We start from the raw sequence: 16,615 nt of genomic DNA, 5'->3' as shown, positions 1-16,615 counted from the left end.
TATAGTAGAGGGATGAATGTGTTAAGCGAATGTATTTATAAGTAAGAATGGAGAGTGAGTGATATTCTAGTGATAAGCACCTAGATGATGCTGGCTGTATGGCGAAAGCCAATGCCAAATAAAAGGCAAAACGAAAAACTTTTTAAAACTATATAAAGCTCGAATAATCCATTTAGTGTTCTCCGGTACACCTATCGCAGTTTCTTTCTTTGAAGTATTATATGAAATCTATGGAATCGAAATCAGGAAAAATGATTCTGCAATGATAGCATGCGCTCCCTAAACTCCACATGCCTGAATTCATCAGGTTTGTGAATTCACAATTATTGTGTAATGTAGGAACATAAACACAATAATTGGCCGTCTTCTTATCCAATTTCAAACATTAGACAGCAGATGACAAACTTCTGACTGATCTATGACTTCGTTGTATGATAGCATCCTAAAGCCTGAAATCCAGATGATTTTCTTTCTATATTTATTTTTAAATTAAACAAAACTAGCTTTTTAAATTTATTTCGGAAGTATCCCAAAATTAGAAAGACCATCATCTATTACAAAGTCAGCTTTAACTAACTAATACTCGTCAGAATCGAGGGATAGCGAGTCAAATACAAGATGGCAGCACCATATTACTCTTTAGAAAAGGCATATGGCCATCAATGGGCTTATATTTTATCAGTTGAACACAACATTCTCTCTAGCCATGTTTTCTCTCTATGTTCTACTGAGCGCATCCACAGTACCAAGTGTGCAAACATTACAAACATTAATTGAAAGAGTTGAAACATTAGATGCAGCATCCAACTCAATTAAAAAGATTTAATCATTTAGAGAGGAATTATTTGATTCTGTAATTTATTTAGTAGTGAACTTTCTCTCCTGGTGCTATTTGAATGTAAATAACAGCTACGCCCGAAGAATAATATTAACTCTGTTTAATCAAGATTTTCCTTATAATTTTAAAATATTATTTATAATTACTCGTAATATATTTGCATAAAATTATTTTCCTATTATCATCGGAATATAAATTTTGGTTAAATAAGAGTAAGTGCTGTTCGTACAATTGTACTTACTTACTGTATAAATTTTCTCAATGTTCCAAAGTAGAGGTAAATATTGTTCCCTACGAACTGTTATTCTAACTTTAGTTTATAATTTCCCCCTGGCTGAAATTTCTGAACTTTAATCTTTATTATCGTTTAATTCAAAATCCATTTTAAAGTAGAGAGCAATGTTTAAAACATAGATAGATATCGGCCAATTTCCGTTGTTGTCGAGAAGTTTCTAGTTAATACTGTCGAGGATGCGATGTTAATTAAGTTCTTGTATTGTCTCGTTTACTCTACATGTTTTCATTCCCGTTTTGCTTGGTTTCGATTTATCACTCGAGTCTCACGAATAGCAACTTTGGGAATAAATGGTGTATTGAATCTTGTTATAAAGTTCCCTTGTAGGAATAAGATAATCCTGGCGAAGTTAATTTCAAAATTTTGCAAATGCTTAATATTGTTTATGTATCTGTGCAGGATATAATGTTTATTTTAAAATGGTTTAGTTGTCGTAATTTGCTAATATTTTCGTTCGAAATAATTTAAGGTATTTTGCTTCCTTTTTAAATCGCAGTGAGTACTTTCCGTGTCAGCTTGAGTAAACTGATATCAAGAAGTTTGTAAGCAGGGCAACAATAATATTGTATCGCTGCGGTTGCAAGTTAGCCAGTCGAGGATTATAGGTAATCTCTTATATATTATATCGCCATTCGGTTGTTGGTACAGTTTAAAGCTGGCAAGTGCAACCTTTACAGGACTATGGGCCGGATTGGAAAGTAGAATGATTACGCGGGCCCGGAGTACTTCAGGATATACGTATATAGGTCTAGCAAAGAAATGTTTAATTCGCAAATCAATGTACTTACTAATCGCGCTACTATTGGAGAGTAGTTTCCTGTGGGCGTGGCAAGGGGTGGAGCTTTTAATTAATATTAATAAATAAAAACGATAAGAACCAAATTTGTTTAACTTGTTTGTATTATTGGTCTATATTATTATATCAATTAAATGCCTATTTCTCTATTAAAATTATCTTTACCCGGACATTATCTTAGGGTTACCGGGCCAGATTCAATGATGTTTGGAAAAGTGGTCACGGGCCGTAACCCTGTCCATTACCGGACAGTAAGCTGTAAAAAGCTCCTAGATAGACAAAATCTAAGGATCTGCATTTAAACCCATGATCTGCGCGTTCGAATCCAATATTCGCTAATCACTCCAGCCAATCACTTCCCTTTTGTATTATTATTAATTAAGATAAGCCAAGCGCAAATATTGTATCGTTAGATTCTGATTAGAAAACCAATCGAATACAAATGATCTTGCAAATCTGCTGTATGAATCAAATTAAATAAATCAGTAGCTAATAGAATTTGCTTTATAGTAGTGTGTGAGATTTATTGATCAAATGGTAATCTATTTCAGCCGCTGATTTCCCATATAATTAACGACCAATAGACTAGGGCGATTTCCATAGAGAAATTAACTGCTCTGTAGTAGAAGGCAATGGTTGTTTTATCGAATGCTATCTGAATGTCCAAGCTTTGGCAAAGTGAAATCACTCTTACAGTTTTCGAATTCTTTTACAAAGGAAAAGCCACATACAAAATAGATGCGAATTAAAACCAATTGTTTGGAATAATTAGATTTATGACTGTGTAAATGAACCGTTAATTATAGGACTAAGAGATAGATAATGTACTTACAAAGTTTTAATTTAGAACAATTCCGAAGTAAATCGGATTTTTTTTGGCAGTGGTAGTATTCGGAGCTCGAGGTAATAAATGATTGCCCCATTGTTTGTCATATTAAAGCCTGCGTTAGAAACATGGACTTTTTATCCGACCTTGTCTTTTCAAGCATGGCGTAAATGGCAAAAAAACGTTAATACTCGCAGCTGAGCACTTTATCAACTGATGTATTACAGTTTATTAAGCTTTTGTGGTTAATACTTAGCTTATGTGGTCATTTCATGTTGGATATTTTTAGTAAAAATCAGCTCCAATTAAAGTTAAGTAAATAAATACAAAATAAAACATTTCACTTGTTTATTATTTTGTAAAATATCTGCGCGAATGTAAAGAAAGAGATCATATTGGTAAAAACTTTTCTTATTAAGTTTAGGTAAATATATTTGAATTAGTTTGCTTTAAGAAAACTATCTACTTAAACTTTTCATATTTAATCCTCGTATTTTTCTTTTTAAATTCTCTTTTACTGAATTTTCAGTAAATTGTTAATGGATTGCTAAACCTTGTTTCATTGGAGAAAAGATTGGCCCATTTTTAATACAAGTTTATATTTAGATCGAACTCCATAGTTCTTATAAGATATCAACATTTCAATTGCTGAGATTCCACAAAGTTGCTAGCCAAATATTACTGGTCCACTTTCCACAACGGGAGTAAATTTTTACTAAAAAATCGATGTGTGTTTAGTGGAGTGTTATTCTGGAAAGTTTTAAGTTTGTTGAAACAAAGAAGCGAGGTCAGATATCTTATTTGGTAAGTAAAGAAGTTCTGATGTGACCATACTTAAGTTCTGTTGGTCATCCATTCTAAACATTTGATTTGAGCGGATCAGTTTGATGACATTCGAGTTGATGTTGATTCTCTAAGAGTACAATAGATTTATTTATTTATTTTGCTATAAATTTCTTGGTTTTATTTAACTTTTTCTTGGATTCTAGAATCTCATATTTCTTTATTTGTCTTCGTTCTTCGTGAAACACAGTCTTTACCACTTGACTTCCCTTGAAACTTGACTTCCCTTGAAACATGACACACTAAATAAAATAAAAATACATTCAATGCTATAAAAGTTCTATTTTTGCATAAAAGTCAAATGAAATAACTTTTTAAGATAAAAATATTTTTTTCTTTTGTAGAACAAGTTTTTTGTTTTCTCTGTGATAACTGATAGTCCATTGTATTCAAGTAATATTGTTTTCATTTGTGAAACAATGAAGAAAAATTCACTAGGTCCTTCTGTCTTCTGGGCATATGTAAGGTTCACCTGAATAAATCTAGGAACCCAGATTCCACTTTCTTCCATTCCCAGGGTTCTTTTTTACGTCAAAACGTATGAATATTATTGGAGGCTGGAATTTTTAGACTTAATATTGAACTGTGAATCCTCCCCATTGAGAGCTCCTCCTTCACCAAGCCGGTCCCCCTTTCCGGGATACATAAAAGGGCACTCAAATCAATAAAACAGCTATTCAAAGAATCTTCCACAGCACGTAAAATTAAATTTTTGTGTTCAAATATTTCGAATGAAAAATCATATATTTACATTTATTAGTATTGTTGTCTTTAATTTTAAAGGAAAAATATGGAATAATTTTTAATTATTTTCAAGGTGGGAGACTCCCTCTCTAAAAACAGCTCCAATGATTTGGTTTAAATTTGGTGCCACAATTTCTAGATCTAGAACTTTTCATATTAGCTCTTATGTAATATTAAGAAGGATTAAATGAACTGTGATAATTTCAATTACGAAGAATTTTTCGATTTGACCAGAAATGTGAATGTGTGAAGGATTTACGTACATCTGTTCGCTTCACTTGCTCCTGATTCTCAGGAAGGAATCAAAGTATTCCAATCGTGATAAATTTTAGAAATTAGATTTTTACAGGTGCATTTTTTTAAAGTTCGCTGAACACACACACAAAAGTTTATCAGAATGGTCTGTTTATGTTATTACCGAATACCTAAAAATAAGAAAAGCTGTAAATTGGTATAACAAAAAAATTGGTACCCCGTTTAGCCACATTATCGCTCAAGATAAAATGGTTTTGGCCGAATCTATAATCAACCGGGGTTTACTAAAGCGATTTATCGAAATTGTCTTCAGCAATTTTGAGATAACTTCTTATTTAGTGAACCACATCAGATCAATATACTGTTTCTAGCTGTAGCTTGTAAGTTATGAAGTCATACTAAGAATGAATTTGAAATTTGATGTAAATAAGGTTAACTGAAAAAGTGACTTTAGATTACAATTCATTGATTTTCATATTAATCGAAAATGGCTGCTTCGATATTTATTAAACCATGTATGCTACTTGATTATACAACAATCTCTTTAATTTGTCATAATTTTCTGTAGTGTTTTACTTCTTTCTGATTCAAAACCGGAAGAGATGTTAAGTTGATATTTTGAGATGTTTTTTTATCCAAACTTACCTTCGCACTAAAAAGTTTGTTCATACGTCCATATATCAATTAATTTTATTCCACAGGGATTCTGTGGTTGTTTGGCGGACAAGTTCTTTTTTATTTTTTGACTTATCGTGACATACGAGTCAATTCAACTTGGAACAAGTTTTCTTCCTCTTTGTCTTACAGGGTCAATTTAAGACAACCAAAAGTTCTGTGAACTTCCAGGTTCGAAGAAACTTTGACGATTGAAACTGTATCAGTACAACAGAAAGAATCGCATGTCCGTTTTGATACTGGATTGATTTGGTTCTGATTCAGATGATTCAGGTTGTTTTTTTTTAGCCCTGAATATCGGCAAAACACTAGACTAATTACTGAGGAGCCCTTCATGTATTATTTTAGAAATACATTTATTCTATTTTTAACAAGTTCCATTTGATATTGATTCGTTGTACTAGTTTAACTAAGTCCATTCACTTTAGCAAATATAGTAATTTTGTATTTCATTTTTCTCTGCTTCAGGTTCCATAATGTTTCACGTGAGGCGGAGACCTGCTGATTACCATCCGAGGAAAAGAAAGAAGAAACCGCAACAAGGCAAATGGGGACAGCACAACGAACTGTTGGACTACAGGTACGAGGATGGGATGGACCGACTGCCTTTCTTCTTGGAACTCAATCCAGGTAAATGTTTGGCACTTAATAGAAGGAGATACTTGCCGAGATTTCCAACCTTAATCCTCAAATTTCCATTTTATGTATTACGCTTTTTTTGCCTAAGTTCCTAAGATGTCCAACGAATTACGATTTCTGAGATAATACGAGCTTTCTGATTTCTCCCCTCTCCACATCTTTTCCATGCAGACTGGGCTTACCTTTCCTCTGGCGCTTCTGAAGAGTCCAGTTCATCGTTTTAATGGGCCATCAAGGTGGGCACTACCTTTGTACGAGGCAATACAACCCCAAATTTTTCAAAACAGAACAGTTTGTTGCCACTATTTTTAAACAATATCCTCTTTTCCATTCATCTAGTCTTTTATGTCCTCATCTTTCAGTTTGTGCACTCCAGTTTATTTGACAGATCTTTGCCAGAAGTCCATTTCTTATTCCTTCAGCTTGGATGTTTGCCTAAGTCCTTAATATCGTACTTTACTCTCAGTCGGTATTACGGTCCCTTGGAGAGAGATTAGAGGAAGGATGGCCCGGAAATGTTTAAAAATCTATAATATTACTACAAAAACACTATTTTTGGCGGCATTTTCAGCAGAACCTCTCCAAGAAGACTTTTTTTTAGTAATTTTTGCAAATGACTGTTCTCTACTTTAGAATCAGTTCTCTGCCAGACTTCCAATATTTCGCGATGCTTCTTATAAAATCATTCCAGCCTTAACTATGGATCTGTGATACTCGAATGTATAGGATTGTCCCAAAAAGATTTCACACATCTGGTCCTAAAGGGATTATCAAGGAAGAATGATTATGTTCACTTGTTAAACACGCTTTTATTGTTAAATTTTTATGCACTATTAACTTAGCTCATCAAGGGAATCAATAAATACGTGACACAGTGTCCAGTTGGCTTATCATAGAGATATCGAACACCAACCGTTCTGTACGTAATCAGCTACGAGTTCAGTTCCAAACCTATCCTTTCATGCCCCACTAACTTCTGCTCTTCCTTAGATCTACAATTTCAGTTTATTTTATTTTCTCTTTATTTAGAGGAATCACTATGATTTTCTCCCTTTTACAGAAACTGTATGAATTAGATTGAACACGAATGAATTCATCAGTGAACTTCCTTTTAAATTTTTTTGTTTTTTGTAATCTACTGAATTTTTAGCGCCTTCTTTCCATAAATATTATTCCAGAAACCCAAAAAATTTGTAATACTAACTTTAAAACTGTTAGTAATTTTGAAACATGTTTAAAATTATGAGGGAAAATGTGGAAGCTCTTCTATAAGGAATGTCTTAAATTGTTGGGAATTGAGTTTTACGGGTACCTGGATTCAGTTTTTCGGGTTATCAAGGGCCAAATGACTTTGTTTTCAATTGATGAATCGCTGTTTTTATTTGGTGTTCAAAATTTATTGAATTTCCTTTGTAGAATCCTATTTGTTTAGTGCACAAGTATGTAATAGATTCCATCTGTGAAGTGCGATTGTCATGTTACTCCTATTCCAACTAAAAGTTTTTGTAGGTTTGCCCTAGGAGGAAATTATAAAGCCAAATCTGGTCATATGGAGGGGAGGAGTGTTCCAACTATTCGTACTTAAAAAAAAAACCGTCAGTTTTAACATTACCAAAATGCTGTTGTTAGTAGGTGCGCGTTGATGGAACAAGTACGTTTTCTTTTGCAATCCAGGTCTCTTTCTCAGGAATATTATCATTCAGTTGGCCCAGAAGACTTCTTAGTATTCTCCAGTTAATAATTAATTCAATCTAATCAATAAACCTCCATTTCGCAACCTGGAAAACACTCGCCATGATCGTTCCATCAGTTGAAATCGACTTTTATGCCACTGGCATTCACTAATTGCTTTGTTTCGTTTCTGGCGTGCAATGGATTCATTCAAAGTAAAAAAATCAATAGCTTCTTTGTTAAATGATCCAAACATTGCAGCGTAATTCGTTTTCACAATTGTTTGTGGTCAACATTCTATCCATATGGCACCCCGTCTGGCAAATAATCATTTTTTTTATGCATAATGTATAAGATGTGCTCTTTCTTATAGATTTGTCTGTTTTTTATGTTTGCTCTTTTTGCACCTTATCTCCAGTACCGTGTTAAGAACCTTATCGATATTTTCATCTGGTTTTGGCCACCATCTTCAAGAGAAGTATGATCTCGTTTAAATTCTGTCACCCATTGTTTTTTTTAGTTTCTTTTATTTTATTGTTAGAAATGAAAGAGTAGACTCCTTATATAATTCACCAACTTTAAATTGGAGACGGATTGGAGACTAACTTTCTATCCGAACTTAAGGTTTTTATTGGAGACTCCAAATTTCAGTTTTATTGATTTGAACGAAATGCACACTACGTACCTATTCTAAAAAGGCTAATAATATATATATCCAAGGATCTAACAACCTTCAGTCTTTGTTTGCGTTAATTTTGGTAACTAAAATATATATACTAATCAAACAAACAAAAATTGAAGGTTGTTAACTCATTTATAAAAAGAAGCAGAAAATAATGGACGGGAGTAGAAGAAGTTATTAATTTGTTTTGTTTGTAAAGGGCTGGCGAGCTATCTGTCAAATTATAATACATCCTTAAAAGTCTCTCTTAAAGATAAATAACCAACATTTCTTTACTAATCTGACTAATCTATTTAAAAAAAGGGACGAATGGACAATTATTAACTAACTTAGTAACTTTGCATACTATTAGCTAAAATTGGTAATCCCTTGACTGTCGACTCGATATTTTACTAAATAAACTGAATTAAAAGAATCTCTGACAATTGATTTGTTTTTAATGAGGGTTCTTTCTTTAAAGAATAACTTTTTTCTAGCGAAGCTAAATCGGATAAAATTTAATTTTGAACTAATTTGTAACTTAATTAGATTACAATACCGATATCGATACAATACAATACCGATATCAATACAATACAATACCGATATCGATACAAATGATTTTTTGTTATCAAATGCTTTGTTTAAAGTTCATATTTTGTAACCTTCTTTAGCACACAAGCGAAGCTAGATTCAAATCTTTTTCATAGACTGTCTTTTATAAAATTTAATTTGTGAAATAGTGATGTACGATGTATGGTGACCGATAATGATGTAACAAGAAAAAAGTCAGAAAAATTTTCTCGAACTTTGGCTTGGCGAAAAAAAGTCAAGGTAAAAAAAGACACTATCTTGGGTAAGTTATAATAAGTCACAATTCAATTTGTTGTAATCAGGCAAAAAAAAAAAAAGTCTCAAAAAAATCATTTCTGGCCGTGGCATCTGTGGAAATGTTGGAAAATACACACCACTTTCTCGTTCCACAATTCAGGTAAAGGAAATTTCTTGAACCCTAGAATCTTCACGGAAAAACCGCTAGGAACTCAATATTTATACAATAATGTGGTGCTTTCCTCCAACGTATTTGCTTCATATTTTGAATTGAACTGAAATAGTGATCTAGAAAATAGTATCTCCATTATTATTAAACAGAAAGACACAGGCAGCGCTAAGATTGTCTGGTTCTTTCATCCTGTTACTTTTCATTCAACACATTTTCATGTCTAGTAAAATAACTTTTCAATTAGTGAATAGTTTCTCTCACGTACTTCAATTTTTCATTAATTTATTGATTTCTTCTGTCTTCTAAGGGTTGTCATTGTTTCTAAGGGTTTAAATAATATATGAATCCACATCCTGTCACGTTATACAGTAGTTCCATTCGGTAAAAGAAATTATTGATCTTTGGGATTGTTTTCTTCAATAATTTTGTTTTCTTGCAATGAATTTAATCTTCAAAACTTGTTACGATTTGTAAACGATTGTTACGGTCTTTCAGTACTGCCATAATTATGAATCCATCATCCTGTTTTTAAGTATCCTCATAACTGGATTAGATTTCCAGCACGCCTAAATATTTTCATTACTCGTACCAATTTGACGTCACTATCGGAAGTGATTGCCGTTAGACTAACTTTTTATCTTATACACTGGCGTTAAGATTATTAGTAATATATTACTAATATAGTATATATAATTACTATATAATATAGTATATATATATATATAATTACTATATATAGTTCTTACAGAAAAGCATTTTCTAACCCTAACTACTTTTTTCTTACATCTTTGATCAGCTTTTAAGGCATTGATTAAGCCCGAAATGGTACACAAGGCAAAGGGATAAGGATTCAAAAGTTTTCTGAAATGCGATTGAGGTCTGTTTTTAGTAAAACTGCATTTAGATCTTTACCATATCTGTTTCTTTTACGAGAAATAAATTTTAATTAATTTTAATTTTAAAGTTTAAAGCAAACTAAGTTTGTAGCTAAAAATGTTTAAAGAATTTTAATTTATGAATTAATAGGCGATTATTGTTGATGAATTGATTGATTATTAAAAGAAAAGTTTACTCGCAGTGTTGGACTATAAGAGATTTATTTAAGTAGCTCTCTCTATAATAATTAATTATACATTATCCTTTTTATTGCCTTTATCAAAGTCATTGCTCCAGGAATTACTTGCAATAAGCAATTCGAAATATTTTCATAGATTTTTGGATAATATATTATCTTGAAGTTATCAAAAACTTTTTACAGCATATAATACTGTGTAAAGTTAATTACAATAATTAATGACGTTGGAATAATTAAAATATATCATTAATATTCATCAGGTACTTTTTTAAAAAAATTTGGCTCCCTAATTGAACGTGACCCAAGTTATTAATCATTCATTGGTATTTATAAAGTAATTTTAGATACATATTATTGTTAATTAATCCCTAAACGACGGTATGTAAAAACTGAATGTAATTAGCGTTACCATCTTGTTCCATTAGTATATTGTTATTGATTATAATATTAACTGATCTAGTTAGTCACGACAAATTTCTAATTCACTTCCATCTTTTAAATTATGACTTTTAATGTCATTTTAATTTTTATTATTGTGCAAACTAAGAGGCGAAATCGATAGCCCTGTGAATACTAATTGTTTCGTTGATTTTATCCGTTATAGCACGCATTTTATAATTTCCGCGGAGCGGTTTTTGGACATTCGTTCATCATTATAGGTAGATCAGTTTGGTGAAGAGATTTCGACTTCAGTTTTGTTTCCAATACACTTACCGGACTCAAACCGAAACAGAAACATAAGTGAAGTTGAAATTTTCATACCAAACTGAATGAACTACATAATATAATGGATGAATGCCTAAAACTGGGCTAGAATCAAAAAGCTAAGAAATGTAAGTAGAATAAAGGATACGATCCAGAGTGGAATTCCAGCGTCCATATGCTCAAAGGGAGGGGAAGAAGATATATTTATCATTAGTCAATCATTAACTGGTTTATTCTCATTAAATTGGTATCGTGTAAAAGTATAGGTAGTTAATAACTGGTTGTAAAATTGTTTTTGTTTGTTTAAAATACATTTCGGTTTGTGTTCATGTCCCAAGTGACGCAGCAGTAACTGTCACAACGTGGTGTGGTGGCCTCAGTTTAGCAATGTTATCGGTGCATGGTTCACCGAACATTTATTGTTTTCTATCTTAACATTTTTATGGCTACGGTTTATTCTAGATGTTATGTATTTTCTAATAAATTTGCACAGCAAAAATTCATGATGATACATTTGTGATTAGAAAAATTTATATAAATTTCATGAAACTTCTAAGATTTATTTAGTTGTTTTAATCCAGAAATCGTAAAAAAGATCATAGTTTATCTCTTAGTGGAGAGAAATCATTGTAAACTTGCAGATTTTTCTATAATTTGAATTTCCATTGGCGCCTGGAGTTCTCGAAGTTCATGAAACTGGTTCAAATCAACAATTTGATCTGATTAGCTGAAAATACTTTTATCAGCGTTAACGTATGGTCAAAAATGTATGGTACTCTACAAATCGGTCAAGGTGAAGTGCCTCTTCTTCTTCTTCTTGGCATTATAGCTCTTGAAGGACCATTTTACGAATTGAGGTTTCGAGTTTTATTAAGGTTTTGCAAGGTTGGGTTGTCGGTCATACGTCCAATTTCCGTTTCAGTTTTTTACAATTTCTCAAAAAAGTAGCTCCAACCATTTTTTTTTTTTTTTTAATTTAATGCATTAATTGTACACATTTGATAACTTTAATTTATAACATTTTTCGTGGAAGATTCGATGAAGGTTATTTCTTGGATAGGGGTGCTAAGGTTTTCCGTAAAGTATAGTTTTACAGCGTGAACACTGTAATATTTATTATATGGTATGACTAACCTAAGTTCTGACTATTCATTCAATGGATTTTTCACAATAGTCCCTGACCCAAATAATCTGCTCTAAACAAAATTGCCCATCAATAAAAATGTAAATTAATTTCCCAAATTAGATAAAGATTTTTTTTCGGATCAAATATTAATTAAACTGGCAGAGAGAATCTATGAAAAAGACTTGTTAACCTAAATATTTTTTTCTATCTTTTGTAGTTGACAATTTCTGTAATATTTTTATTTCGTCTTGATTTACCCGTAATTTTGTCCTCGCAGAATATAATCGTAAATTATCTCTATTAATCTTTAGCCGGATTCCCTTCTGTTCTTGTCTGGCAGTTAAGAAGATTTATGTGGAGCGCTTAAATGGGCATTTATTTCTAGGGTACTATACTCGACCAGAAATTTTTTGCTTGTTTATTAAAAGCTGCTATTAACAGTGTTATGGAGATTATTATTATTTTTTGTTTTGTTTACAGTCTTTATACTCTTTGTGGGAGGTTATATTGAAATATTATTACTGTAATCAAATGTTGGTAAGTATCAAATGAACCATAAACCAGGGTCACTTTGTGACAGAGGTAAACATTGTGACTCCTAGGACGATAGGCCTATTTATGGGTTTTGCGGATATTCTGTAATCTTCCAGTTAATAAAGCCCTTCAGAATTAATTTCTTGGTTGATGCTGATAGTTGATATAGAGTAGCATATACAGCAAAGAACGTCAGGTAGCCATTTTATGATTATGCGCTGAAAATATTCAACGGAATACTCATATAACTTTGTTACGGTGCAGAAGACAATTAAAGGAATACTTTTTAAATATATAAAATTTGTATTCCCTTAGTATGCTCGTTTATGTTTTTATCCGCTATAATGCAGATCCTTTGTAAGCTGTGCATTAATAAAGTACAATTTACAACTTAGTTTTATCCAAAGTTCGCTTCAACTAGCTTGTATAGGTCATCTGAGGTCCATAGCAGGTATTTTCAGACATAGCATTGTGACATTGCTTGAAATTATGGATTATACAACTGCGTCACAGAGTTATTCCGTATGCAAGTACAACTTTGTGGCTTTGTCTCTAATTTTTGAAATTTGATCACAGTAGCATTTGGAAATTTTATCCTCACAAAAAAATAATAACTCATAACATTCAGAATCTTCTCAAAATTTATTTGAATTTGTGTAAGATGTTATTCAACTGTAAAATAACAGTAAAAAAGGTCGCAAAGATACCCTGGTTTAATAAATAATAATGAAATGGAAGGATCATGTAAAAGCTTTTCTTACTTTTCTTCCTGGAACTCCCAGATTCCTCATCTGAGTTTCCATTGTTTCTGTACTATCTTCTAGTTACCCAAAAATGGTTTCTGAAATATCCTGAGCATTTTTCAGAGAAGGCCCAAAACGATTGAAGTCAATACAATATTTTAACTAAGTTCCTCCACCAAAAGTGAGAAGAGTTCTTCTTTTGGAACGAAAGAGTCAATTAATTATCGCTTGATGGCCTGGCTTCGATGGTTAAGAAAAAAATAAGTAAATAAAAGAAAATAATTTGGTTTTCGCAACTTATTCGCTCACAATTCTTACCAAATAAATTTTCTTATATGTAGCAAGTTTTCATTGTGCAACTATATGATATTAGAGATCTAATCCGTTACGATTCATCTTGATTTTCTAACTTCGAACGCTCTGACGTAAGAAATTGTTAATCTTTGTTTCTTACTTCAGAAGCAAATCATTGTGGCTTTATGACATTTCTGCAGTTATTATTATCATTATATCATATCAGTTATAACTATCATGGAAGATAATGTAATATCTCACCGTGTAGACAATTAAATTTAATTAAAGTATTCCTAATGCAACTGAAACATTACTCATATGATCTCCGTTAATATAGCCGTCGTAACTCGCTTATATGTTTCAGATTTGCATCTATCATTGCAGTTATGTGTCATTAAGTTTAATTTGATTTCTTGTTAGTTAAAACGCTTTTTTGTGGTAGTTTGCAAATGACATTCCAAATTAAGTTTATGCTGAATGACTAGTACTGATAAATCTGACTATACGAGTATGCTGTCTGCGTTATTCGTGTAAGCTTGTCATACCAACTCGGGAGCGACTCTGCCTTCATAGTGGGAAGAGGGGGCTCTATTGTTGCCTGATCTCTCGACAGTTATTCAGGCTGTTATTCTAATGTCCAGACCTGATATATAACTTGGAATTGTTGGCACAAAGCACACTCTCTAAGTCAGGCGCTATCGATTAGTTTGTAACTTTCGTCTGCTGTCAACGTCCTGGCTGGCTGTATTCTTGTACGATACTTTGCAATTACTGTAAGATACTACTTTATTCTTATATCGTAATTGCAAAACAGTGAACAATGAAGAACTATAAGAAAATTTTTGTTGGCGCATGTAGTGGAAGCTGCGTATTGAAGAGAAATTTGCCACAACAAATTGATGAAACAATATCTGATGTTGGACGAAAATCCGAATCCGCTGTTTTGACGGGATAAACTCTACGATGATCTAGACAGCGGGCTTAAACCCAGTTCCGTGTTATATTCCTTTGATGGAAGTTGACTATCCGTTATTTTAGGGAACTTAGAATTGCTTTGGTATCCAATCTTCACAAAAACTGTCCTTAAAATGTTAGCCTTAACGCTTCAAAATACAATAAAAGCCTGCAGAAATAGTTACCTGCAGACAAGAACTACTTAGTGACTTTAGCACACTCACAGGTGTGCATATGACAGTTTCATAGGACAAGTCCTGGAGCATCGAAAGCAAGTTTCTTTAGCTCTCCGTCTGATTTGGCAATTAAATGTCTGCAATGAGAGAACTCAACTTTAATGAACTGAGAAGCCGTAGATTGGCGCATTTTGTGTAAAAATAATAATCATTACGTTATCAATGCCAATATCACAGAAAAAAATTCTTATTATAAAATTAATGTCAAATAATACATGCAGAGAAATATTAATGCTGAATATAAACATTCACTGTGTTAACTAGGTTCATAATACTGATATTTGGAAGTTAAATAATGAGATACGTGCATCTTTATTTTTTATTTATCTCATGTTTCTCTGAGAAAAATTTTCTCATATAAAAAGTCATTATATGTTACCACTAGCTACAAATACATACATATAAAACAGTTCATTTTATTTCGCACCTCTGATTCAGTAGCTGAAGAAAGAGTTTATTTTTCATTTTCAATGAAAAGCAATTAGTCTTTATTCATTAGCTGAAGTGAACAATTATATCTATGGGTCCCCAGTGACGATAATAGTGGACCTTCTTTTAAATGATTTTGTGTCCCCTAGAGGGAGCATTTTCAACCGGCTTATATTGGCGCTAAATTAAGGTTGGATTATTGTGACGGAGGTTATTTCGTTTACTTATAAACTTATTTCGTTGTTTTATTAAATTTCACTAATTAAAAAAATTATTACTTTCAATGTACAAGAGAATATTTTGTTCTAATGTTTGGGTTTTCAGCGGATATAAACGTTTCGAGGTGCCATAACCTCTTAAGTTTTATTTAAGAAGTGCCACTTTATTGATTCCATTTTTTTTTTCGTTTCTCAAAAAAACGGTTCCAACATGTTTTTTAATTATTTGTTATCTATTTGACATTAACAACCATCTGTGAACGAAGGGGCCGTTATACTGTAGGTATCAGTTGGACCTGGATCCTAGACGATAATGCTCAAGGATAAAACTTGATTACCAAAAATTAGTGGAAAAAAAGAAAATCAAGAAGAGAACTTTAAAAAAAATGTCTTTCATGAAAATATTTTTAAAAAATAGAGTATAGATCATATTAGAATGAAAAAAAGAGAAAAGTGATAAGCTTTACTTGAATAATTATTCTAGAGAGTCCTTAAAATCCCAGGGTATCTTCACAATCATCCTTTTTTTGATCTTCAGGAAAAATCGTCCCACATTAAACGCTATGAGCATCACATATCGCCGAAGCTTGTGACTTGGTTAACTTGCTATGTACAAAAAATCTTAGAATTACATTACATCTAACAGCATAATAACAAGATAAACTTATGATTATTCAAGGAACTTACTAATGCGATTCAAATGGATTATAACACTTGAATTATTTATTTATTTATTTTAAATACATATTTTGGGAACTCCTAAACAAAGGTTACCAGATTTTTTACCTGAAATCAAGGGGACACTTGGCAGCTCCATATATACAGATAATCGTATCGTTGATGCCGTCGACCACTGATAAGAGTTAAGTTTCTTAAAGTAAATTCAATACTACTATTATTTACACTATAAATATAATTACTAGGTAATACTTGATAAAACGTAATTTTCTTGTGCTGACACAATTAAAGTCACAATTATTTTTGTGATGAATGTATTTTTTGTAATTGTTATCTCTTGAACTAAGTTTTGTAGCAAATTCTTGACAAGTCATAGG

General features: G+C 32.1%; 1 protein-coding gene across 14 annotated transcripts in view; it reads left to right on the top strand.

Moving 5' to 3' along the window:
- The window catches only part of cno (adherens junction formation factor afadin), a 382,542-nt gene that overhangs the window by 315,989 nt on the left and 49,938 nt on the right, over positions 1–16,615 (top strand). For 13 of the 14 annotated variants that reach the window (XM_074115014.1, XM_074115007.1, XM_074115023.1 and 10 more), the window contains one exon: positions 5,741–5,902. In XM_074115014.1, coding sequence (XP_073971115.1) covers positions 5,741–5,902 — 162 coding nt within the window. Of the gene's footprint in view, positions 1–5,740; positions 5,903–8,940; positions 9,100–16,615 lie in introns of those variants that run through there. The other variant, XM_074115046.1, reaches the window with a different exon arrangement.

The sequence above is a fragment of the Rhodnius prolixus genome, unplaced genomic scaffold (assembly GCF_049639745.1).
Source record: "Rhodnius prolixus isolate KJV_2025 unplaced genomic scaffold, Rpr scaffold_1, whole genome shotgun sequence".
Lineage (NCBI taxonomy): Eukaryota > Metazoa > Arthropoda > Insecta > Hemiptera > Reduviidae > Rhodnius > Rhodnius prolixus.
The sequence above is the reverse complement of the archived record's forward strand: the minus strand, read 5'-3'. Positions and strand labels throughout refer to the sequence as shown.